General features: G+C 54.2%; 6 protein-coding genes and 1 non-coding gene across 7 annotated transcripts; 3 read left to right on the top strand and 4 right to left on the bottom strand.

Annotated features, from left to right (window-relative positions):
• Positions 1 to 791: 791 nt before the first annotated feature.
• GUITHDRAFT_55728 (hypothetical protein) lies at positions 792 to 2,561 on the bottom strand (the record flags this gene model as incomplete). The annotated part of the gene is made up of 2 exons (XM_005842360.1): positions 792 to 1,385; positions 2,304 to 2,561. Coding segments are annotated over 2 exons (852 nt in total), but the record flags the coding sequence as incomplete, so codon positions are not given.
• Positions 2,562 to 11,222: 8,661 nt separating this feature from the next.
• GUITHDRAFT_40140 (hypothetical protein) lies at positions 11,223 to 11,540 on the bottom strand (the record flags this gene model as incomplete). The annotated part of the gene is made up of 1 exon (XM_005842361.1): positions 11,223 to 11,540. A coding segment is annotated over one exon (318 nt), but the record flags the coding sequence as incomplete, so codon positions are not given.
• Positions 11,541 to 13,567: 2,027 nt separating this feature from the next.
• Positions 13,568 to 14,833, bottom strand: GUITHDRAFT_131635 (hypothetical protein; the record flags this gene model as incomplete). Its single annotated transcript, XM_005842362.1, has 4 exons — positions 13,568 to 13,630; positions 13,695 to 13,778; positions 13,823 to 13,957; positions 14,003 to 14,833. The coding sequence occupies 4 exons, from the start codon at positions 14,831 to 14,833 to the stop codon at positions 13,568 to 13,570; spliced, it is 1,113 nt and encodes a 370-aa protein (XP_005842419.1).
• Positions 14,834 to 15,226: 393 nt separating this feature from the next.
• Positions 15,227 to 15,298, top strand: GUITHDRAFT_t3. The gene has a single exon. It is a non-coding gene; the product is annotated as a tRNA-Gly (tRNA).
• A 26-nt stretch (positions 15,299 to 15,324) lies between these two features.
• On the top strand, positions 15,325 to 16,319 carry GUITHDRAFT_149796 (hypothetical protein; the record flags this gene model as incomplete). Its single annotated transcript, XM_005842363.1, has 3 exons — positions 15,325 to 15,999; positions 16,052 to 16,096; positions 16,140 to 16,319. Coding segments are annotated over exons 1-2 (466 nt in total), but the record flags the coding sequence as incomplete, so codon positions are not given.
• Positions 16,320 to 20,931: 4,612 nt separating this feature from the next.
• On the bottom strand, positions 20,932 to 21,913 carry GUITHDRAFT_160465 (hypothetical protein). Its single transcript, XM_005842364.1, has 3 exons — positions 21,441 to 21,913; positions 21,267 to 21,371; positions 20,932 to 21,146 (listed from the first exon to the last, which is right to left on the bottom strand). Exons 1-3 carry the CDS (start codon positions 21,879 to 21,881, stop codon positions 21,084 to 21,086), a joined length of 609 nt encoding a protein of 202 aa, XP_005842421.1. The 5' UTR covers positions 21,882 to 21,913; the 3' UTR covers positions 20,932 to 21,083.
• Positions 21,914 to 23,052: 1,139 nt separating this feature from the next.
• Positions 23,053 to 24,661, top strand: GUITHDRAFT_99219 (hypothetical protein; the record flags this gene model as incomplete). The annotated part of the gene is made up of 11 exons (XM_005842365.1): positions 23,053 to 23,269; positions 23,315 to 23,353; positions 23,515 to 23,620; positions 23,665 to 23,728; positions 23,786 to 23,846; positions 23,894 to 23,937; positions 23,984 to 24,089; positions 24,155 to 24,234; positions 24,427 to 24,473; positions 24,528 to 24,588; positions 24,635 to 24,661. The coding sequence occupies 11 exons, from the start codon at positions 23,053 to 23,055 to the stop codon at positions 24,659 to 24,661; spliced, it is 852 nt and encodes a 283-aa protein (XP_005842422.1).
• Positions 24,662 to 24,794: the final 133 nt, after the last annotated feature.

Genomic DNA, 24,794 nt, shown 5'->3' on the forward strand with positions numbered 1-24,794 from the left:
GACCTCTCCTTTCGTCTCCTCTCCTCTCCTCTCCTCTCCTCTCCTCTCCTCTCCTCCTCCTCCTCCTCTCCTCTCCTCTCCTCTCCTCTCCTCTCCTCTCCTCTCCTCTCCTCTCCTCTCCTCTCCTCGTTGCCGTTCGATGTATTGATCACAAATTCTCACTTTTCTAACTAACTCTAACTCCGCTCAACTTACATAAAAAAGAAGTCAAACTTGAAACCTCCGTTTTCATTTTCAAGTTTGACTTCTTTTTTACGGTAGGTAGGTAGAAGAGTAGTACTAGTTTTTAACTTAACTTTGAGTAACTTAACGAGAGTAGACTGTACTGAGACACAGTGAAGTAGTTCGCTCCTTATAATAGTGGTAGTAGTACTGACGCTGGCACGGCCCGGCCGCCGGCCGCGCACACCTTGCGCGGTGCCACACTGGGTGCCACAGTGTGATGGCAACTGAGACCCAATGAAGAGAATGACAAGATGGGAATTTGAAGAGGGAGAGGAAAACAGGTCGAAGAGAAGATGATTAGAAGAGCTGAGCAGTCTTTGTTCTCTGCTGCATCAGAAGAGCCTCCACTCGCCGCATGGGGTGAGGATATTGCAGAGGAGATAGCATTTCCCCGTTGAGTCTCCGCAAGCAAGGATACCCTGTGGTCAATCAACGTCAGAGCAGCGCGTATCGCTATCTTGACTCACCGTCCGCAAGCTCGTCGCTGACACTGAGCTACAAGCTGACTCGCATATCCACCTTCCCACCTCGAGGAACGTCGAGCTCGAGTAGATGATGACATGCCTGTCCCACGACCCGGTGACGATGTGCCTGTTGCTGGGCGTGAACGTGACCTGCGAGACAGTATCGCGATGATCCTCCCAGCACTTCACCAGCCCCCCTCGCAGATCCCACAGTCTGCAGCTCTTGTCAGGAGACCCGGACAGGATGGAAGATCCGTCGGGACTGAAGCGCACGGAGGTGATAGTCTCCGAGTGGGAGATCAACTTCCGCACCAGCCCCTTCATCCTCGCGTCCCAGACTCGCAAGAAGTTGTCGTCTCCCCCGCTCACGAAGACGTTGTCGCCAGGGGAGACGCTGCAGCTGCGGACGGCAGCGAGATGCCCCAGGTGAGGAGCAGCCTTGGAAAGCTCCTTGGCCGACTCCACGTCCCACAGCCTGATCGAGTGATCCAGCGACACTGACACGACTCTCCTGCCGGAGGGAAAGTAGTCTACCTCCAGCACGCTCGCTTCATGTCCCCTCAGTGCTGCCAACAGACGTCCAGACTGCAGCTCCCAGAACTTGATAGCCTCGTCCTCAGAGGAGGTGATGAAGTGCGAGCCCTCGGGATGAAACTTGCACGACGTCAGCGCCCCAGCATGTCCTCTCCTCGGCTCCTCGACTATCTTGGCGTCCCGGAGGCTCCGGAGGGCGTATGAGGTGTCGTCAGAGGCTGTGATGAAGAAGTCTCCCTTGGGGGAGAAGGCGATGCTGGTCAGGCTGCCGTACTGCTCGAACACTCGCTCACTCCTCTGCGGGCTGACTCCCTCACTCCTCTGCGGGCTGACTTCTCCTCCTCCTCGTTGAATCTTCTCCTCCTTCTCCTCCTCATCTCCCTGAGAAGCCTCCCCCTTGGACGCTTTCTTGGCGGTTGAGTGAGACTGGCTCGGATCGTCGCGCAAGAGCCCCCGCAGGTTCCAAGTGCGGATGGAGCCGTCAGCCCCTGACGACAGCGCCACGTACTCGTCTATCGACACCGCGACGCCGTAGACAGGCCCCTGGTGCCCGGCGAACTCGAACAAGGAGAAGTCCACCAGGGGGTCCCACACCCTCACCGTCGCGTCGTAGGAGGTGGAGAGGATGTAGAGACCCGAGGGAGTGTAAGTCAGGGCCAGCACTGGCCCCTTGTGCCCCTCCAGCTGCCGCTCAACTGAGCAGTCTGACAGCTTCCAGATCAAAATCTTGCAGTCGTCGCCGCTCGACGCGAACTGATCGGGAAACCTTGGGTTAAAGCAGAGGGCCCGCAGGCCGTTGGAGTGACCTCGCAGGACGTTGTTTGGCTGCCTGATCTCCTTCACGTTGTCGTCGAAGGACGAGAACTTCCAGGTCATGATGACAGCGTCGGATCCAGCTGAGAAGATCCAGGCGCCGTCGTTGGAGAAGCAGCAGGCTCTGACCCCCAGCTGGTGCGAGAAGAGCACGTGGGTCTCGCGGAAGGTGAGGGCGTCGAACACGTGGATGGTTGCCTTCTGTGTACCGGCGATGATGGTGTTCCCGTCGGGGCTGAACTTGCAGCAGGTGGCAGGAGACTCGACGTAAAGGTTGGCGAGCTCGATGCCGGACTGGATCTCCCAGAGCTTGACGGAAGTGTCGATGGAGGCCGTGATCATCCTCAGCCCGTTGGAGGAGATGTCAATGGCTGTGATCGCGCTCCTGTGCCCCCGCAGCTCATGCACGCAGGCTCCGCTCTCCATGGTCCAGAACTTAGCGATGCTGTCGTCAGCTACCGATACGACGTACCTCCCGTCATGCGTGACAGCGAGCGCTCGGATCCACCCCTTGTGCCCTCGGATGGTGCGCAGAAGAAGCATGGCCTCCTCACTGACTTTGATCTGCTTTAGCCAGTTCTGCCCCTCCCACCCGAAGCAGACGTGCTGAAACGCCAGCTGGCTGACCAGTGAGCTGGAGGGCTCGTTGATCATAGTCTGGACTAGGAGCTGGGGGAATTGGAGCAGGGTCTCTGCTGAGGCCGTGAAGAAGCGCTGGAGCTGGAGGAGGCTGGAGGAGGTGGACAGGAGGTCGCCCTCGAACTGAGACTGAGGTGAGTGGATGAAGCTGAGAGTCACGAGCAAGTCGCTGCAGTACTCGTGCACCCTCCCTGTGAGGACGCAGAGTCGGATGAAGCTGAAGGACATAAGGATCTTGGTGGCCTCCTGGTACCGCTGAGCATGGAGAAGGTGAGTTATGAGCGAGTTGGCTGCCCGATAGTCGTTCCCTGTCCAGGTGAGGGCGAGCTCCGGGTCTAACCTCGCCCAGAAGTAGGAGGAGAGCTTGTGATTGAAGGCTACCTTGACCGCTGGGTCCTGGAGGCCGTAACGCCTCGTCAAGAGCTGGACGAGCTTGCGGGAGGAGAACTGAAGAGTCTGGCTGTCGGCCTCCTTGAAGAAGAGAAGAGGGAGCAGGAAGTACTTCATGGACAGCCAGAGGGTCGTCGGAAGGATCTTGAGCTTTGTTGCGCTCCCACCTCCCGCACCTGCGATCGGCGACTCGATGGACTCGAGCCTCCTCTCCTCCAGCTGCTCCTCCAGCTGCTCCCGGGCATAGTCCTGCGCCACTATCATCCTGATCTCCGTTTCTGTCAGGCCGTACACAGACGCGATCATCAAGTTGACAACGTTCTTGCACAGCTGGGCACCGCAGAAGGTCTCTGCGCTCTGGAAGTAGAAGTCACACAACCCTTCGAATGAAGGAGGCAGAACGCTGATGAAATCGTCCGCGTGCTTGAGATGCTGATCGAAGTCCAAGACCATGCTCCCGACCACCTTGAGGTAATCGGGCCAGTGCGACTCGGCTCTCTGCACGATGAGGCTCACTTGCTCCATGCTGAGTCGCTTGCTGCTGTGTCGCACCAGACAACTCAAGACTTCCTTGCGGTCAAACACGTCGAGGGGGTTGACTTGAAAGAAGACAACGGACAACCTCTGGTTGCTAGCGACTGCCTTTCGGATCATGCCGGCATGCGACATGGCGAAGATGAACTTGAAGCTCTGAGGGAGGCGGACGGGCAGCCAGTCGAACCGCAAGCCCTCGATCCTCTCAGGGCTGTCCAGGACTATCAAGACCTTCTTCTTGGGATGAAACTCGTCGACAAAGTGGCAGAGGTTGAGAAACTTGAGCCTGAGCAGGTTGTACTCCGAAGGGATCGGCAGCAGCTGCGAGGGATTCTGAGGAGGAAGCTTGGGGGAGTAGAGCTGCTTTGGGTGGGTGTATCCGCAACCCTCCAGCACCTGGGAGAGTCGCTGCAACAGGATGTAGAGAAAATACCTGACGGTGATCCTGCGGGAGGATACGGAGAAGTAAAAGCTCAAGACTATCGGATTGTCCCAGGAAGCCCCTCGCTCTCCCAAGTCGACTCTGCTCTTGCTCAACTGACGAATGCCTGTGTTGGAGTTGTTCTCTACCACCACCTGCTCTTCCAGCATTCTCTCCAACATCGCCATGAGCTTCGATTTGCCACAACCAGCCTCTCCTTGCACTATCAGCAACGAGTTTGCGTCGGGATCCGACACATGTTTCCGCAGCCGATCTAGGAACTCGTACCTTGCAGCGTATTTCTGGCTCTCATACTCACCGAACCTCTCGAACCTCTCACATTCGTACTCAATGTTCTTCATCGGCCTCTCAAGGCAGCGCTGTAGAACTCCGGAGGATCGCAATGTTGCAAGGATGTCATCAGCAACTCGATTCCCAAAGTCTTCTAGCCCATCCAGCAGCACCCTCCCTTCCCCGTCCAGCCCGTTGTAGAAGCAAGGGTAGTCCTTGTAGACGGTCCCCTCAACCAGCAAGAGATCCTTGAGGTCTTGCAGCCGCTGCCGCATCGCCAGGTCCATGGAGGTATGGCGATCTCTTAGGCTAAGGAAGGGAAGTTCAGTCAGAAGTTTTCTCTTGTTACGGTCATCTCTCTTCATCACGTTGCGCAACGACTTGGGTGTCTTCTTGATCTGAAGGAGGAGCGAACCCTTCTCGTGCTCTCCCAGTGCTAGATTCAATGTTGTTGTAACTAGGGGAGAGATGTTGTCGAGATTGATCTCGGCCGTTCCTATCACCTTCCTTCCTCCGAAGATCTTTGTCGTGCAAGCCTGCAACGTGATAGTTTGATTCTCAACCTCCTCATTGTACAAGAGCCTGAACGACTCGTCGAAGAAACTGTTCTCACTTCCTCTTGTCTTCGTCTTCACCTTTTGATAGTCCAACTCCATTTCAACCCACACTGGCTGCCCTTGAATCCCCGTCTCCTCTATCTGATCGTCTTGTATGTACAACTTCTCGATAAGTCGCACTCTCTTCAGCACGCTTTCTCCCTCCTTCAACGCTGACAGCCCTTGCTCTGTTTGCATCCCCATCAGCTCGTTCACGATTCCCTCGGGGCTCTTCGCAGCCTCCTCCCCGCTTGGCTGGTAGACATCGGGCTCGACTTGGAGCTCGAGGAGAAGAGCCCCGGGCTTGAGCTTCTTGGCCAGCTTCAAGTAGGAGGTGGGAGTCAGCCCAAGGGTCTTCCATGCTTTCTTCGTCCTGCCGTCCTGCAAGCTCTTGACGACCAGGCGCGACTTGAGGACGGAGAGGGAGGAAGCTATCTCATGGAGGATCTGTTCCTGCAGGTCCTCCCTGGCTGCCTTCCTCTTCTCGCCGCGCCCGATCACCGACCGGGTATCGTATTCCAGCAGCAGGAAGCACCACGTCCTGTACGCGTCTAGCTGGTCCTCTTGGATTCTCAGCACCTGGCTGCTCACAAAGCCACCGGCCTGCGCAGTCGTCTTGTGCGACAACTCCAGCCATCTCTCTCTCTCCACGTTCTGCCGCAGCGCCCAGGCCTGAGCTGCGTGTAGCGCCTGCACCCACAGATCCCTCGACTTCTTGTCCTTCGCTCGGAACCTTAACTTCCTCAACGACTTTGTGTTGCCGAGAGGTTTTTCGAGGAGCTTGCCGATCATCATGACCTCGTCAAGTCGACGGCCTGTGACGTTTGCGAGGATGAAGTCTCGTTCTCCCTCCTTCGACACCTGCCAGCTCCACAAGTCAATCGTCGAGTGCTCAGGCTTGTCAGGAGGATCATTCTCCACCATGTACTCCACCACAGCGAATCCCTGGAAATCCAACGAATTCTTCAGCTCCTCCAGTTGACCTTCGCTTGCTCCTTCTTGTTCAAAGTCCCACAAGACTTTCCCTGAGATCTTTTCAACAACTCTCTCCGTGTACCCATCCTCGTCCTCAAACTCTTCGATCAGCTTGTCTTGAAACAGATACACACTCCGCAGCTCTACCACAGTCTTTCCAACAACGCTAGCATGCCGAGCTATCGTGTCGTACTTCACGTAATCCTTGTCGAGATCCACCGTCCAGAAAACTTCCTTTGACTTGAGGTGAACAAGGGAGATTGGCTGTCCGTCAGGGTGATCTAAGTTCCTGAAGGAGCCTTTCAACCCGTACCTCTCGTTTCTTATCTCTACCACGACCGTCTCCAGCCTCTTTGTCATCACCAGCTCATTGCTCAACATCACTGCGCCCTGAAGAAGCTCATCCAAGAAGGTCCTAGTATCAATCTCATCCTGCCACACCACTTGGCTCGTCCTGTAGTCCCTCATGATGACTGGATCCCCTGACAAGCTTCGCTGCAACGCAAAGATTTGCTGGTTGATATGATGATACTCCACCAAAGTCTTGTCCTCCACATTCCTCCTTGACGGGACTCGTGCCGGTGCCAGCGGCTCGTCGACGAACTCGATCGGCTCAGTCATGATGTCGTCTCCTATGGAGGAGCTCCCCGCATCTTCCCCTCCTGACTTGCCCTGGGAGCCGAAATTTCCACCGGCAGTCTCAAGATGGACTGAGCTCAGGTCTTGACCTCTCGCTTGTCCTCCTTCTTTCCCTCCTTGGTTCTCTTGCTCCTTCCCTACGGCATTCCCCCCTTCGCGACCTCCAGCCTGATCAGTGTCTCCCTCGTTTTCCTCTCCTTCCCCCTTGCTCCCTATCCCATCTTGCGGGTTGCTCTCTGCTGGCTCGACGAGGTTTTGACCCTCTTCCTCGTCCTCCTCATCTTCATCTCGCAGCTTCAGCACGTCATTCTCGTCAACATTTACAGGCTCTGCGAAACGATCTTGACCCAAGTCTGATGAGTTTGAGCTTTGATCGTCTAGAACTTTTGAGCTTGCCGTGTCTTTTCTCTCGAGGAGTTTTTGTTCAGTGACCTCAACAGCACTCCTCTGAAATTCCTCCCACACAGAGCCATCTTCATCGTTCTTGACATTCCACAACTCACCTTTGTCATAGTAATCACATATTTGCTTCGGGATTCCAAATTGATCGACAACGAGGTAGCAAGGTTTGTTGTCCCAGAAGTAGAACTTGGCGATTCTTGAGTTGTTGACAAAATCTGCTTGTCTTTGACCTCTATCTATCAGCATGTTCAGATGCTGCAAGATAGAGGCGTCAGACGATGGCTGCCAGAGTTGGAGAGCAGCAAAGAGACTTGGCAGGTTCACATCCTCCGACCATTCCTGGCGCAAAAACAGCATTAGGAGGAGAGGGATGGAGCAACAACAGCACGGCCTTACCCCATCGGCTTCACAGACCTCTTGGACCCTGAAAGAAAGCAGGATGCACTGAAGCGGCAGCTCTTGGTTTGAGACGAGACCTGGGAGTATGAGAGACAGGTTGCTTTCTTCATCTATTTGCCTGTCTTGTTGATTCTCTGACAAGAACTTTCCCTCCATGATGTCTCTGACTACTTCAGGAAGGAGGACCTTCTCGTTCTCATGGTAGAGCACCTCGAGGGGAGGGAACTTGTTCTTGAGCTCTAGCAGATACTCCTGCCACTGATCGCGCAGCGCCCTTGACTTGGCCAACAACTTGAACTCGGGCTTGTCTGGTTCGATCCCAAGGTGGTTCCACTTGAAGACAAGGAACAAGGAGAACCCTTCGGGGTTGTGATCTCCAAAGACTAGTTCCCCGTCTTCACTCTCAACATCGTACGACAGCAGGTTGAAATGTCCGTACCCCTTGATGCTCAACATGGGATACTCCCCGCTTCCATCCGCCAGGCAATCCCGGGCTATCCATTTCGTCCCCAGCAAGGAGCTTTCTCGCAAGGTAGCAAACCGATCGCTTCTCGTCAGCTCAAACTCCGCCTGCTGCGTCTGCTCATCTTCTTCCAAAGTCTCGTCCTCTTCCAAGATGTCTTCGGCGGTCAAGTCTGACCTTACCGAGCTCTTCCTGCTCAACAGGCTTGCATGACTGCTGCGCAACGAGGTCATCGATCGTTTCCTCGTCGAGGATCTTCGGTACACCTTGTGCTCTATAGCCCCCTTCACCGCTCCTCGAGCCTTTGAAGTATTCTCCCACTCCTCAATCATGGTCCTCGTCCTCTGCTGGATGTTCTCGTTGGATATCATCTCGACCAGCTCATTTAGGCCCATGAAAGCATCGATGCAACGTTTGAACATGTCGACCTTCCCGCTGAGAGCCTCTGCACGGCTCGCATCATCATGCACATACTCGAAGTAGCTTCTCATCTCCTCGCATGTCCACCACTTCCCCCGGTACACATTGTGTATGGCCTCCACCTTGACAGAATCAGCAGCGCCCTTCCTTTGCAGGCGGGAGAGGTCGACGAGCAGTTCCTTCCGTTGGTTCTCTGCCGGGCGCAACTTCTTGATCCTCGGGCCCGAGTCCTCTTGCGTCATTTCACTGACTTCACTGTCATCATCGAAATCTTCATCATCGTCCTCATCATCCTCCTCATCATCCTCCTCATCATCGTCCTCATCCTCCTCCTCTACCTCTTTCTTCTCCTTTTCTGGCTGTTTCTTCGCTTCCTGGGCTGGTTCCTTTGCACTTGCTGCATCCATTTTCGGCTTTTTGGTCCTTGTGTCCTTGACCACTTTCGGTTGAGCCTCTTTCCTGGCAACGCTCTCTGATTTCATCTCGCCTTCCTTGTCTTCATCAACAACATTCATCCTCTCTGCATCATTGAAATCCTCTTCTCCTTCAATCTTGTGAATTGCGTCTGATGTCAGGAAAAACTTCTTCCTATCTCTTCTCGTGATTGTCTTGTAGGTCATCCTTGCGGCCTTGAGCGGACCAATCAGAGGGAACAACACGGCTCCTCCTAACAGAGCAACGCTCCCCATGAGCACTTTAGACAGTCCCTTGACAGCAAGCATCGGGAGGTTCGTCGACGCTTTAGATGTCAGTCGACCGCCCTGGCGGGTCTGGCCTTGACCTGCCGCCAGCTCATCCTGCAAGTCCTGACCGAACAAGTCGATTCCTTGAAAGACGTGAATGTCCACATACGCTGAGTTTGATTTCACGGGCCCAAGGCTGCGAGCTATCAACTCCATCTCATGCTCATTCTGAGCCTGCACGAGCTCTTTCTCCTCCCTCGCCTTCTTCTGCGCCAAGAGCATCGCCTGCTGCAGCTGCATGTCCGTCAAGAACGCGGGGTCTTGCATCCAGGCGTTGTTGCGCAGGTAGAAGAGACTGTAACTCCCTTGTTTCGCGGTTCCACTGCGCGATCGAGCTGCTTGCATCCTCTTCCTGATGAAGGCGTGTACGATCTCGAGATGTACCAGAGACATGTTTTCTGGCATCTCTCGAATCCAGTTGAACCTGTCATGCTCAAGATCTCCGTAGTCTCTGTAATATGCATCAGGCTGCCAGCCGTAACTGTCACCCAAGAGGTTCAGGAAGTAAGGGAAGCAGTTGTCAATCTCATCAAGATGAAACTTGAGCGCTCGTTTGTGATAGCACTCTGACTTGGAGACAGCATGCCTCAGGTCCACAGGGATGAAATGAGCTCGGAAGTCATGGAGGTATTCGTTCAGGGCAGGGAAGATTTCAGAGTGCAGGAAGTCTCTTTCCGGCTTCATATCATCCCAGTCACTGCTGATGTAGAAATGAATGGCCTTGTAGCCGACCTGGTCCGAGTCTTCCAGCCTCTTGCCCTTGACGTCTTCGGGGATATAAATGTCGTTCATGTCCACTTGAAGGCTCATCATCTTCCCGTGCACGGGGCCCTTGAGCGCGATGTCATCGATGACTCTCAGCATCTCGCACTTGGCGAGTTTGTCGGCTGAGCTCAACTTGCACAGGCGAACGAACCTGCGAGCAAGCGCCTCTGGTTTCCAGACATCTTTTCCCATCATGTCGTCAAGGAAGAATATCTCAGCGACGCCTTCTAGGAGGTCGAACTTGTTCAAACTGATTCGGCTCTCAGGCAGATCAAGCAGGAAGGAGACCTCAGACCGCAGTTGCTGCATGGCGAACTTGCTCTCAGCTATCAAGCTCCGCCCTGGTTCGTTCTCTTCCTCCTCCTTGAGAAACTTGACCTCTACCGAGTAAGGAGCATGGCGCGAGCCTTGAGGCAGCCTCTTGTGCCGCGCAAGCTTGGTCAGGTCCTTGGAAACAATGGCCCTCCGCAAGCGCTTCTTGTTGATCTGAACGAGCTTCTCTCGCTCGAAATCAACATCCCAGTGCTTTCTTCTCATTATCTCCGCCGAATGCTCTTTTTCCCTCACGATCTGTCGCTTCAACATCGCTTTGAACCTCGGAAAGTGCTTGGCATAGCAGGTGTCGCCGTATTCCTTCACGGTCTTGCTCCCCCAGTGGTGATACCAGAAGTGATCGAGGTGGCATTGAATCGGCTTCGACAAGATCGAGAAAGGCTCTCCGCACTCTGCGCACCTGCCAGACATGTTCCTACTCTTTCTGAGATTGTTTTCTACCAGTTCTCGACGCAATTCACTCGCATAGTTTTGGTCATAAACTCTGCGCTTCTCCTGCTCAGCTTTCCACTCCAAATCAAGCTTGCTCAGGTGAGACTCTTCTCTCTCTTGCTCCATCCGTGAAGAGGTCGACTCGTACTCCAGTACAACTCCTGAAGACCCCAGGGAGTGACGACGTTGAAGTTTGTACATAACCTTTGACTTCTTCATCCCGATCGACACGTCAGTGAAAGGCGTGTCCAAAGAAAGCGATTTGCTCCTCTTTCTCTGAGATACGTGAAACTCCGGCAGAGTCTTTATCCGCATCTCTACGCACAACTCACCAACGGGATCAGATTCTGCAAGGTTGTACAGCAAGAGATTTTGAAGGACCTTGATGTTTGGTTTCAATTCTTTGAATGCAAAAGAGGCATTTCCAATCAAAGCGTTTGTTCTGATCAAGTCATAGTCCAGGACATCAAAACGAACAATGTCTTGTTTGTCCAACGAGTGAGCTTCAAACTCGAAGGACTCGTTGAAGTTCGGGTAGTTAGTCTTGAATCTGATTCCTGTCTTCAAGATCCTCTCCTTGAACTCTACACTGACAAACGAATCGCAAAGCTGTTTGGTACCGAGAGGCTTCAACTCTTTCGCTGACAAGATCTTGACAGTGAAGATGGTGTCGGGAGGAAGGTCAGTTGGCTTCGGGACCAGAGATATCTCCAGGTATACTTCACCCTGGTATTCCGGGTGCAGGTAGTCCTTCAAAGGATACCACTTGCAAACTGTTTCTCCTACACTGAAGCCCAGGAGGTCGATATCCACTCGTCCGCACGAGTCGTCTTTAGATCCGAAGTCATGATCGAAGCATTCGATGCCCAACGACGTGTCCATGGTACTCGAGCTTGTCGGGAAGACAAGGATTTCGTTCCAGCGAGGGTGCAGAGTCTTGAAGATGGTTGAAGTCTTCTTTGTCTGACCCTCGAACCTGGCGATCACGTACGGGTCTGAAGTGCCGCCCCAGTCGAGAGCCGGGAGGTTCCTCGCTTCCGAGACTCGAATCCGAAGCTGAGAATCTGTATCTTGCTCGCTGAGCTTCTTGCGAATGGAGATCTGGATCTTTACCTCCGCTCTAGAATCGGGCAACTGGAAGTTTTCCAGGAGCAACCATCTCTCGTGCAGGTAGTTCAAGGGGAAGTCCAACAGGTTGAGAGCAGAAGTTCCAATCATCACATCCTTCCTCCATTCCATGTGGTCCATTCCTGTAACGACCAACGCACTGTCCAGCCGATCTTCGAACCCCTCGAAAACAAACGATTCGTTCCACTCAGGTCTGCTGTACAACCCCTGCTTGAATCGGACCTTGGTCTTCTGCACCCTCCCCTCGAACTCTACTTTGAAGTAGGGGTCACATGAATCACTCCTCGCCCTCGGAGGCAGCTTCCTGGCCTCCAGGATGGTAACGCGGATGATGGTATCGAAGTCTTTTAACTCCCTCATCTTCTTGAGGCTGACCTGGACGTTGATCCTGCCGTAGAAGTCTACCTCCTCGTTCCTCCTCCTCTTCACCTGACTCGGGTCCCCGTCCTTGCTGAACTTCTGCAAGTCGTGCCATGTTCCACTCCCAACCCCGGCAAGGTTCTCATTCATCAGGTTGATTCGGCAGCTGCCAATCAAGATGTCTCCCAGGATGTTCTGGTGGAAGCAGTGGATCTCAACAAAGTCGTTGCTCACACTTGAGCTCTGTGCTGGGAACTCAAAGATCTGCCTCCACATTGGCTCTAGAGTGCGCGACTTGACATCCGTCTTGAAGACTTGGCTCTTGTACTTGACGATGGCGTAGGAGTCGACAAATCCGTGGAAGCCCAACACGGGAAACTCTTGTCCCTGGATCAGATGCACAGACAGCAGGGAGTCCGGCTCGACCGGCTTTCTCTTCTCGAAGCACAAGGACACCTCCACCTCAGCTCGGACCTGAGGATCCGAAGGGTCCAGTATGATGTACCATGACACGATGGGCTCGGAGTCCAACACCATCTTGGAGATGTTGATGTTGCAGCCTCCCATGTACTGAGGGTCGTCCTCCTCCTCCCAGTCCCAGCACTGCAGCTGCAGCTCTTTCGTGTCTTGGATCTGATTTTCCTCATTGACGGTCCACACCGGGAACTCGAGCGTCTGGTTCCATTGAGGAGCGAGAGTTCTCATCCTCACTTCCGTCTTGAGGTCTCGTGCTCCCAGCCTGAACAGCAGGTACCTGCAGACACGTCGGGTCAACAGGAACAAGGTCGGTGACTGCGGAGGCTGCTCACGGATCGCTGAGCCCATCTTCATTGCGAGCAGGAAGATTTCTTGCTTGGATGGCAACAATGCTCAAGACCTTTTGCAATCAGCTCAGAGAGGTAGAGGCAGAAACTCAGTGCAAGGCTCACATATGGTGAGTCCGCGTCCGGATCGATAGGCTCTTCTTCGCCCTCCTTCTTCTGCTTCTGCCAGGATCGCTTTGAGCTTTTACGTCGCAGCAGGACGAGGGAGGCAGGACAAGGCAAGACCAACAACAGGCAAAGATGAGGGAAGATAAGGGGAGGGGAGGAGAGGTCAGGGAAGGGGAGGTCAGGGGGAGACTGTCATGTACCTTCCTGCGGAAGACCGAGGAGAGGGCGGGAAGGGAAGCACCTCCCCCCATCTCGCCTACGGCATTGCTACCGCTATCGCCCCGCCGTCGGAGTGAGGCAGACCCGCGAAATGAGAACGGGACTGTAAAAGAAAGAAAGACAAAAAAGAACGGACCCGTTGTATTCCAACAGTTGAACTTCACGTGTAAGTTGAGGAATCACTTGTAAGTGCTTGAACTTCTTTACTTGTAAGTAGTTTAGACTTGCACCTGCTACTTGCGAATGGTGGTCATAAGGCTGGTAACGGTTACTAGGATTGCAGTTTCGAGTGCTCCGGTCATTTAGGTTAGGGTTTAGGTTTTAGAGGCGCCTCTACCTTTGTATCATATCTGTTCAGGACAAAATTCGTCGAATTCTACTTGTGACTTGACCGCAACAGCCTAACTGTTGAGCTTCGGAAGATTCAAAGAGTGTGAGTTACGATTTAAGTTAATGCATCAATTCATTCAACTCATTCAATTCTACTCGTTGCACTCGTGGCCATGCTGCAACCTGCCACCATGACATCACATCCTCTATCGGAAATCTCACTGTCAGAGAGCGCATGCATCCTCACCGACGCCTTCTGCCCCGGCGTACTGTATCCCCATGAGGCGAAGTACACGTTCACGCGCGAAGAGAGGAAAAGATCCGAAACAACCTGCCAGTCTCTCAGACAGGAATGAGTTGCTAGCTCGACTTCACATTCTTGATCACTCCTGCGTTGTCATCGAAGTAATGCAGGCGGTGCTCTGTGTTTGCAAAAATCAACGTAAAGGTAAGAAAGACTTGCAAGGCCGTACCCGGATATTCTTTTGCAATTTCAGACAATGCCTGAACCTAAAGGACGCCCGTCAGATCAAACAAGGAAGATACAACCTGCACCTTTGTGTCCTGCGATACTTTCACGACTCTGCTTCGCTCCAGCTCGACCCCTGATCTTTTCAACACCGAGTTGGTGAAATCTTGTTCATTGCTGGTTAGGACGTAAATTTTATCCCCGAAGCTTCTCAAAGCTATGTCAATCCCAGGATACAGAGGGTTTTTCTCCATCCAATGAACGATGTCGTCTTGTCCAGCAGCCTCCTGTGCTGTGAAGGTGCTGAGCAGGTCGTTCTTTTTGCACTGGTACTTGTGCAACAGCACGTCTCTCATGAAATCCCAATTTTCAACCATCTCTCCTGCTGACAATGGCCGCTCTCCTGAGGGCGACCGCTTGGCTGTTACGGCTTCAGACACGCAGAGTCTTGCGGCAAGAACCAGGTCTGCAGGGTCCGAAGCTACGGGCCTCAGTTGCTTCAACTTCTCCTCTAGCCACCTTGGAACATGACCTCCTTCATCAGCCTCATACTGGCTCCAGTCATAGCCCACCCAACTCTTCCTCACGCCAGCATCCCTTGCGCTCAGATAGGCGCACTCCTGCATGGTTTCAGGCCAAAGCTGTCTGGCAGCGAGGACTGCGGTTTCAACGTAGTTTGAGACAGTGTTGCAAAGGACTCCATCGAAGTCGAACACGTAAACACTTTGCTCCTGAGCATCACATCTCAACGAAAAACTTCCTTCCCTCACTCTTCCACGACTTCTTCCTGGATTGAAGGAGTTGTGTCCTAAAAGTTTCCGTGGCCAACCTGTCCCGCCCGCGGCAACAAAGCCATTCACACTGACGATAGAGCAGCAACCCGTAAGCAGCAACAGAGCAAGCCCAGCATATCTCATCCTCGCTCCTCTTCTCCATGCTCGTCCCCCATTCCCTCTCCTTCCTTCCACACCGCCATTGCCAGGCACCCCCGTCATCGCAATCCTTGTAACAAGCAAGCTTCAAATCCGGGTCCGCCTCAGCCGGACCCGCACACTGAAAACAGTCACACTAGTAGTCAAGTTAAGTTAAAGTAGTCCGGTTCAATTCAGTGAACGCGGCGGCCCGGCCGCCGACCGTCCGGGCCCGGCAGTTTCACACCGGACCTCGGAGTCAGGGAATGCAGCACTGCAGGCATCGAGCCGATGGAGTCAATGTGTGAGTCACAATCATGACAAACTTGCAATATGATTGCCGGAGGCCCGGGCAACGTCGTGCCAATGTAATACGGTTGTATATACTTGTGTCACTAAGCGTTCGTAGTGTAGTGGTTAGCACATCAGCCTTCCAAGCTGGTGGCCCGGGTTCGAGTCCCGGCGATCGCATTCTTTTTGTCTACATAGATATGACCTCCCACAAGAGCTGCCAATATGGCAGGCTCTATGGACATATCTTGCGCACAGTGAGCTACTCCATGCTCCTGTGTCCTTGTTTGCTGCCGTGCTTCTGATTTTTGCTCTCTCTCTTACACCTCCATCCTCTCTCCTCGCGATCCTTCCTCTCTGTTTCGTGACTCCGATCAACACTCAACCATCCCTTCCCGCACAGAGACTCGCGATCCCTTGCCCTCGACTCGCATTGATCGAGGCACTGCATTTTGAGGGATGGCGCACCACAAATGCTCAAAGAAATTCCTCGGTATCTTGTGCATAGCCGGAGTTGTTGTCATGTGGGTCGGGTCGTCTGAGCTTATCCAGATCATTTTTGATGATCGGAATTTCGCGAGACCATTCTTCCTGACTTACTTCTCAACGTCGCTATTCTGCATCTACCTCCTGGGTTTCTTGTTTTTATCTTCGTGGCGCAATGGAAACAAGGCTCCATCCACCGATGGCAGTTCAACAATAGAGGAGAGCCGTGCTATGTTGCTGGATTCAGCTGCCACGGAGGAGGATGCGTTGCCGCCGGCAACTAAGCATGAATCCCCGCAAGGATTCAAGACCGGTTGGCAGACGGCAATGCTTGCAGTCCAGTTCGTTCCCCTTTGGTTTGCTGCAAACTGGACTTTCAATGCAAGTCTATGCACGTGAGCTTTGACAACGTTCAATGGAATCGAGATCAATCACCCCCTATTACAGGAAGTGTGGAACAGGAACGACGGTTGCATCAAGTACAGTCATAAGGTTTCAATCAATCGCTGAGAAATTTTCTGAAGCGTCTTGAAAGCTCTTCATCGTCGTTCTTCACGTTGATAATGTCAGCGTTGGTTCTGAAAGAACATCTTTCTTGGGTCTTTGACTATGTCGAGTTAATGTTAAATGATTTCTATCTTCTGCAGATCAAATTTTTATCAGTTCTGATGAGTTGTGGTGGAGTGGTACTAGTGACGGAGTTTGATGAGGGTTCGAGTGCCGAAAGCTCATTGCTGGTATGGCAACAAGACGCAGTGTGCTTTCACTGACTCTGCTAAAATCAGGGAGACGGTTTGTCTTTGATTTCTGCGATTCTTATGGCAGCCTTCACGGTCTTGACGTGCAATCTTTCTTATCCTTGTGAAGTCTGAATTGCCTCTTGCAGGTCCAATTGAAATACGTGGTTCCTAACGAAGACGAAGTCCGGATGCCGATGCTGCTAGGTTGGTTGACTGTCGAGCAAGCCGTGCGAACGTGTCTGATTTGAGGTTATCTACCAGGTTTTCTGGGGCTATTCACTCTGATCATTGGACTGCCGTTCCTCCTCTTGTTTCATTACACCGGGTTGGAGAAGTTTGAAGGGGTCAGCCGGCCTTGAGGTGTTTTTAGACGGTAACCCTCCTGCACCCAGATCCCCCTCAATGTTTTGGCGTACCTGACTTTCAACGGAGTGGTTGGAACCGTCCTCTCAGACCTGCTCTGGGCGCAGGTCTCTCAGAGCGCTCCGAGTGCCGCTGACATGCGATGGCAGGCCATTGTGTTCACTTCTCCGCTGCAGGCAAACCTGGGAGTCAGCCTTACCATCCCCTTGTCCTTCTTCGCCGACGAGGTCTGTGATCCAGTCAAGCTTCGGAAGGAGCTCACGGTTTGCTGCATGACAGATTGCTCAACGGCACGTGGGTCACAAGATGAAGTGGGAGTACTTCTGCGGGGCGGTACGCGCTACGTTCTGACCGACTTGTTTCTCTCTCTGACTGATGCGAATTCACTTCAAGGCTCTGGTGTTTGTCTCCTTCGTGGGTGTGAACAGCTATGCAGAAGACCGCAAGGACCCAAGTAGCCCTGACGTCGACATGGAATCCAACATAGGCCTGGAGGACGTCAGGTGGGCCGCATATTCCAGCCTCGGAGAGATGTCTGACTGCGTTCTCGGCAGTGGAGGGGATGACCCCGGGGCTGAGTAGGGCAGACTCGGAGTCTGGCCCTCGCTGATGCCTAAATGTGGCCCATGTAACATAGATTCGGATAAATGAGTGTTATAGTAGCAAGGTTATAAACCACCGTGGCACAGTAGCCTGAGTCAACTTGCTGCTGGAGCCCGGCCGACTCGGTCATTCAACGGCTGATGACTCGCGGCTGATGACTCAGTGGCGGCAGGGGCCGGGCCGGGCCGGGCCCGGTGGGGGGGTGGGGGGCGGCCTAGTGGGGGCGGCCGCCGGGGCCCAGCGGCGGCCGGGCCCGGCGGCGGGCCCCTGGACTCAGTGAGGGGCTGGATGAGGGGCAAGAAATGACGGGAATGAGGGGGATGACAAGGCCTAGAGGCTATATCGGGTGGACATGTCGGCGATAGGCGGTAAGCGAAGCGATGGAGGAGGGGAGGAGAGATGTCCGGTAGCAGTAGAGGAGGATGTAGCTTCTGTCCATGTCCGTACAGCAGAGCAGGAGGTGCAAGCGGACGATGTGCAATGTTCGGAGGTCAGATCCCAAGCACGAGAATCAGTACGGTCCGAGGTTGCAAAGCGAGGAACCAAGAATGAGAAGGTCTCTGGTGACTCTTGGGAGCAGCAGGGCCTCTGGTGACTTGAGGTGCTTTAGCATTGAGAGAGTAGACTGATGTCTCGGCATCATCACATCCTAGTCCCTCAAGTCCGAAACCTTTCTCGGAATGGCATGTCGTGTTAGGAATGTTATTCTCAGCTGCCCATCTACCTTGTTCTCGACCTTCGCTGACAACGGCTTGAAGGCGAGGACCTAGAGAAGCTGTTGGAGAGGATTCGGAGGAAACACGAGGTAAGGACCATGGGTGGTTCCCTGGTGCAAGAAGCTGACTGGGTTGTGTGTGTTCCAGTCGCAGCAAGGTGCGTCCAACCCGAGGTCTACAGTAGGGATCGTTCTGGAAGGTGAAGCGACGCGTGGGAGTCTCGATCCCCCGCAGCTGACTAATGGCTCCTATCAGGCGTCGCTGTGAACCTGGTAGTCCCTCGAAGCCCAGCTGACAAGTGAGCTGCTCATGTTCTTGTCGCCTCCTCTCAGCTGACACCCTTGGCAGGACGTACAACGGGCTCAAGATTGAGAACGGTGATGTCGTCACGAAGATCGATGGGGCCCCGGTCACCAAGAGCGACGTCGCAGCTCAGCTCCGAGGGCGAGACATCCCTGGAGAGATCGTGACCGTTTCGATCATGAAAGCTCACAGCAATAGGGAGGTTGACTTCAAGCTGACCAAGGCGGACATGCGCTCTGTGCTGCACTACAAGGACCTGTTTCTCACCCTTGGGGAGCTGAACTCTGAGAACTCAGTGATCAAGTCAGAGAAAGTCTCGAAGAAGATTGTAGAGCTCGAGAACAGGGTCAACAACATCATGGAGTTTCACAGCTTGCGAGACAGCAGCAATCATGCTCATGTAGAAGAGTTGGAGCAGCTCGTGCGCGAAGTTTCACTTTCCAATCAAGAGATCGCGAACAAGTGTGCGAATCTCGAGGCGACGTTGAGGGCGCAGGAACGGGAGAAGGAGAGCGCTGGCAGAGATTTTGAGAGCATTAAAGGAGCAGAACAAGAGCTACAAAGGAGATTGAGGGAGCTTGAGAGAGAACGTGACGAGACCAAGAGGCAGCTCGATGGCGCTAGGGTTGCAAACAACAACTTGCAGTGGACAGAGAAGCAGTTGGAGAGTTGTCGCAGCGAAGTCGAGACTCTCACAGCTGCAAACAACAACTTGTCAGAGCAGTTGAGGGCGTGCAAGGAGTCGGAGAAGAGCTCCGAGGCAGAGAGGAACCGATCTCGCCAGGACTTCTCCATGCTCAGCCAACTGGTAGAAGACTTGAAGAAGCAAATCGATGTGATACCTTGTCTGTTTACTAGGGCTCAGCGTTGACTTGCCTGCCAGGTGATCAGAGGGAATGAGAGCAAGTTGACGAACGACCTATCGGACGAGAGGAAGAGAGCCCAGGAGCTGGAGGAGCGGCTCAAGGGCGCGGAAGATGTTTTCACCAAGAAGATGAAGGCGGCAGAGGCGGAGGCTCTCGAGATGGTCAGGTTGCAGCAGCAGGTCAAGGAAGAGGCTCAGGTCAAGGCAGACCTTCAGGTAAGACTCGCCGTCCCGTTTGCCCCTTGTCTTGACCCCCAGCTGCCAGGCCCAGCAGATGGCTCTGAACCGGGAGTTGAGCTTCTCCAAGGCGACGATCTCGAAGCTGGAAAAGGAGTTGGAAGATCTGTCGTACATCAAGGAGGAGCAGGCGAAGAACGACTCAAAGAGCATCAAGGACGTGTTCGATGAGTGCGCGAGACTGAAGGATGAGCTCGCGACCCTAAGGCTGGACGCTTCCAAGAACGACTTCTTCCTCCAGCAGACGAAGGACCGCTGCTTCTTCCTCGAGCAGCAGCTGGCGGAGAGCAGGGACTTATTGAAGATCACCTCTTCCGAGCTTGAGTGGGAGAAAGCTGAGAACTATGACCTCAAGGAGAAGATCGCAAAGGGCTCTCGGGGATCCCAGCTGACGTCCAGCATGGAGCCCGTCGAGTCGGCTAAGATGAGTGTCCTGAGGGCAGAGAACGAAGACCTTCGCAAGAAAGTCGACTCTCTGCGAGAGGAGCGGCGGCAGGTGAAGTCTCGAGGAGGAGGAGGAGGAGGAGGGGGCGAGCTGACACTGTGCAGGCCAGGGAGACAATGGAGAGGCAGCGGGCCGGCCTGGACGCGCTGCAGCTGGGGTATGGGCAAGCGATCAAGAGCCCCTTGGACATGGATGCTCGCGTGCGGATCCAGACACTCCAGGTAGCGGTGGAGCAGCGAGACCAGGAGATTCTTCAGCTCAGGAGGCAGCTGGAAGATGCCATGGTGAAGAAGCGGCAAATCCCGCTCTACTCGGGGCAGCAGGCGACTCCCGACCAGCTGAGTGACGGCAGGAAGGGGAGGAGGGAGGGAGGAGGAAGGAGATCGGCTGCATTTCCGCTGTTCAACGCGCGCACGGACGACATACCTCAAGTCGCCACCATCGCTCTTTTCCTCCTGTGCCTGGACAGCCTCGTCATCCATGTCCAGGATACTTACTTCCATGGCGACAAGGGCGGCGTCCTGGGGTTCCTCTTCATCTGCGGCTCGCTCGCTGCTGTCATCTTTGTGCTCCTCACGCTCTTCAAGTTCTTCTTGCGGCTGCTGGGGGAGAGAAATCAGGAGGTGAGGAGAGGAGGAGGAGGAGGAGGAGGAGAGGGGAACGCAAGTATCCTGACGGAGGCCGAGCAGGAGAAGGTGACTGTGCAGGTGATATCGGAGCACGCTCCTTTACTTCCCTTCCAGCAAGGGAGCTACGTCAGCGAGTCCCGTCCTCAGATGTAAGTCATATCCTCCCCTCCTCCCCCCAGCCCTTTCCCAGTGCTCTTGCCTTTGGGCTCCTGCTTCTCCTTGCCCCCCTTCTTCCGCCTCCCTGTCCTTCTTCTTCACTCGTGACCGAGGCAATCGACGCAGGGAGCAAGGAGCAGAGGGAGCGCGCAAGAGCAACAAGAAGCAAGATATCAGGTGCTCCTCCTCTCCCCTCACGCTCCCAATAACAAGTTTGCAAGATGGTCCAACAGCACCGGCCAACCCCACCACGATGTGTAGAAAATCATGTAAATGTTTAGTTGAGGTCTATTACAGAAGTTTTTCCCCATCAAGGCTCCTAAATCTCTCTCCTCTCCTTCCCACCCGTTCGATAGCCCGAAACAGGTGACAAGGTTAGTAGCTGTTGACGAGCGCACTCCCTTGAGACACTCGCTCTTCCTCTAGAACCAGGAGTTCTCAGAGGCCACAGCCCAGAAGAGCAGTCCTCCACCAGCTAGGATCACCTGGTATCAAACAACAACCATGTCAGGCAGGAGAAGACAGGACGCGATCTGAAATGTGTTGGAGTGTTTCATCAACATGAACCTGGGACAGATGAGAAGATCATTGCAGTGAGGACTCACCGGCAGGACAACGAAGACTCCTCCCTGGTTCACAAACTCGCTGTCTTCCTTCACCTCCTGCTTATCCTTGCCCTGCATGCTTTTCCATTGCTCCTCGTCGATAGGCTGCGCATACATGACGTTAGCTGATCCTTCCTCTCATCCAGCAAGACACAGATGCATCATGCTCCTCACCTGCTCCATCTTGTTCAACAGGGAGATGGCAGTGTTTGCCGTCGCCGCGATGGCTGTAGTTCCAATCTTGATCGTCTCCTTTTGCGCCCGCTCCATTGGGGTCAAAACTTGCTCTTCCCCTGTGGACTTGTCCTCTACTCCTCCTTCTTTCCCCAGCCCGAGAGACGCGATGCGGCTCTCGAGCTCCTCGTCTGAGAGAGTGGAAGAGATCACCTCCTCCTCCTCCTCCTCCTCCATGGAGTTTGAGGCATCATTGACTGAGGGAACAGAGTCCTTGGACAGGAAGAGAGAAGCACGACGGCGAGGAATTCTAGCGCTGACGATAGAGCGGCACAACCCTACGGAAGCATGGGAGGATCGCAGAGGAAGAACGTTGGGAGTGAAGGAGAAGACGCAGACGGCACTCAGACACAGGACAAGAGCGAAGAGGGCAGACTTCATGGTTGCGGGCAGCTCCCAACTTCTCTCAAACTGCCGCAATAGCAATGTCAAGAAAGTGATGAAAAATCTTCCAACATGTTTGTAAATCAAGTTCATCATCAGTGATACTGACCTGACAAAGTCATCTTTGTCTAGCTTCTTGTTCCATTCTCTAATTTTCACTGCTCTGTCTACCCCCGCCATGCCTTGTCCTCTCAGCCTCATCTTACCCCTGTGTCTGCCTCCCTGCCATGCCCTCTCTTCACAAATCCCTCCCTCCTCCCCTCCCTCCCTCCCTCCCTCCCTCCCTCCCCTCCTGCTCTCCCTCCCTGCCATCCCTCTTATAAGTGCTAACACGTATTTTATTTGCCTCCCACTACCCTACCCCCACATCAAAGTATATAATCATTTCCAGTAAACAAAGAGGTAGTGGTACATACCCCTACCCATACTTTTTGGGTTGCACCTGCTTTCAGTATGTTAGGGGGTGGTCAGTCCGGATTTTGCGAAATCAATTTTGTAGGATGTGTAGAGCAGCGAAGGGAGGAGGGCAGAAGCGGAGAGCTAGGATGCAAGAGAGAAGAAGAAGGGATGAGCAGAGCAGAGCAGAGCAGAGCAGGGCAGAGCAGGGCAGAGCAGAGCAGAGCAGAGCAGGGCAGGGCAGGGCAGGGCAGAGCAGGGCAGAGCAGAGCAGAGCAGAGCAGAGCAGGGCAGAGCAGAGCAGGGCAGGGCAGGGCAGGGCAGGGCAGGGCAGGGCAGAGCAGAGCAGAGCAGGGCAGGGCAGGGCAGGGCAGAGCAGCGCAGAGCAGAGCAGATCGTTGCGAAGCCTCTAGGCATGCAGAAGTGTGTTTATCAGAGTCTGACCATCTCAGAAGGAATGGTAGGGCGAACAGTCCTATTGGTCACCGTGGCATTAGTTTTGCTACCCACAAGGTGATAAATCAAGTTCCTTGTACACAAGAACCATGTTCTCTGGATCGAGTTGTTGTATCAAAAGCTCTTTGTACTCTGTCTTCCGTGCATCACCGCGCAAGGAACTTCAGTGAAAGGTTTTGCAGCTCTGGATTCCAGACTCGGGCGGGGTTTGCCAACAATGCAATCAGGACCCATCGATGTGAGAACTTTGTGATTGAACGATTGAACGTGACTTGCAGTTGTAGCGTTGTGCTCTGCCGCTGCCAGGAATATCCGCATGGGGCTATTCGACTTCCTGAAGCCTGTAGAAGACTCCCTCCCTCTAGTTTCTTCTGATCTCTTGGCTCGCAGCAAGAACAGCAGCGACCGTCGAGTCCCGACGGGCCATGGAAGGTGTAGGAGGAGCCAGGGGCTCAACATGTCTGAGCAGCCTCACTCGCAGAAGCTGCTGGACGAGGAGACGGGAAAGAACTACTTCTGGAACACTGAGACCGGTTGTTCGTCCCCTCCCGCTCCTCCAGTGCTGACCGAGCGAGCAGGAGAGACGACGTGGGACAGTCCGTTGGTGGAGAAGACAGGTACCCATGATAGATCCATATCCTCTCCTCGACTCTCCCGTTTCATCCTCGTCTGATGCTGTCTCTGATCGGTTACAGCAACACTTGAAGTGAACAAATTCCGACAAGTCAAACGTTTGACATTCTCAACCGTCCCACTAGTCAACTTGACCTTCCGGCAGGTGACACACGGCAGACAGAAGCTCTGCCGTTCCCTGTGGACTTGCTAGCGGGAACATACCTTGAGGGCAGGCAGCTTTCATGTATCTTCCAGGCGTCTCGGGACGGGTCTGTGAAGCTGACGAGAGTGCTGGTCTGCTGATCGCCTGTAGATGGTCAGCGAGCAAGTTCCATTCCTTGTGCGACAACAGGGGTCCTTGCGTCGTCTACTGCGAGGTCTTCCATGAGTCTACCCGGCGCCCCTGCCCGCATGCTGACGGACTTGACGAGCAGACGGAGCAGGGGAGCAGGTTCGGAGCCTTCAACCCTGATGGATGGTGCTCCGACGACGACTGTCTGCCCAACTTGCATCCTCCTCCGATCCTGACCGGGAGCATGCAGATCGCTACAACCTCAACACCTTCCTCTTCTTCTGGCCGGCAAAGGTGCGTCCTCCTCCCGCTGCTTCTCTCTCGTCAGACCCTCCACCAGGATGGTGCGGGTCCTGTCAAGCTGCCCAAGGTGGGAGGAGGAGACACAGCGCTCTTCGATTATGCTCGGTCTGGGCCTCACTTCGGTGCCGATGGACTCGTTATCGGTGTGAGCTCCTCCTTCTCCTCCTCCTCCTGCTCTCTGAAGTTACAGCTCACCTTGATGTCGCAGGAGCGGGACAAGCTGCTGTCACCGGTCTGTTTGCAGGGCCAGACTTCAGCGATAGTGACAAGACGCAAGGACAACTGAAGGTGAGTATGGAGGAAAGACCGCATGGAATGGCGACGATGCGAAGAGGGACTTGGGGAAGCAGGAGCAGGAGCAGGAGCAGGAGCAGGAGCAGGAGCAGGAGCAGGAGCAGGGGCAGGAGCAGGAGCAGGGGCAGGGGCAGGGGCAGGGGCAGGGGCAGGGGCAGGGGCAGAAGGCTGAATAGGATCATGCAGGATGTCATTTCCCGGCTTGGACAGAGTTACGCGAGGATCCCGAAGGAGTGAGACCAGCGGAAGAGCTGATTGCTCCTGCGCATGCTCACCCTGCTCCTAAGGTTCGGTCAGACGAGCATTCTAGGAGGCGACCGCGAGAGCGCCCGACTTGCCGAAATGAAGGTGCGTCCTGCTTGCAGCCATCATGCGATGATGGGAGGAAGAACAGGTTTACGCAGCCCCAGAGCTCTTCTGATTCAGATTTGTACATAAAGCTTGCCTTCTACACCGTCTCTCTGCTGCCGCCGCCGCCGGCTCACTCCTGCTCGGACTCCTGATAATCCTACTGCTTCGGATACAACCTCCTCCTCTTCCTCCTCCCTCCCTCC

Source organism: Guillardia theta (genome assembly GCF_000315625.1).
Source record: "Guillardia theta CCMP2712 unplaced genomic scaffold GUITHscaffold_1, whole genome shotgun sequence".
NCBI lineage: Eukaryota > Cryptophyceae > Pyrenomonadales > Geminigeraceae > Guillardia > Guillardia theta.

Excerpts from the sequence above, each read along its gene's own strand:
- GUITHDRAFT_160465 (XM_005842364.1), bottom strand. The coding sequence starts at position 21,881 with ATGAAGTCTGCCCTCTTCGCTCTTGTCCTGTGTCTGAGTGCCGTCTGC. Across the intron at positions 21,372-21,440 it reads TGTTGAACAAGATGGAGCAG|CCTATCGACGAGGAGCAATG; the intron begins GTGAGGAGCATG and ends ATGTATGCGCAG. Across the intron at positions 21,147-21,266 it reads GAGTCTTCGTTGTCCTGCCG|GTGATCCTAGCTGGTGGAGG; the intron begins GTGAGTCCTCAC and ends GTTTGATACCAG.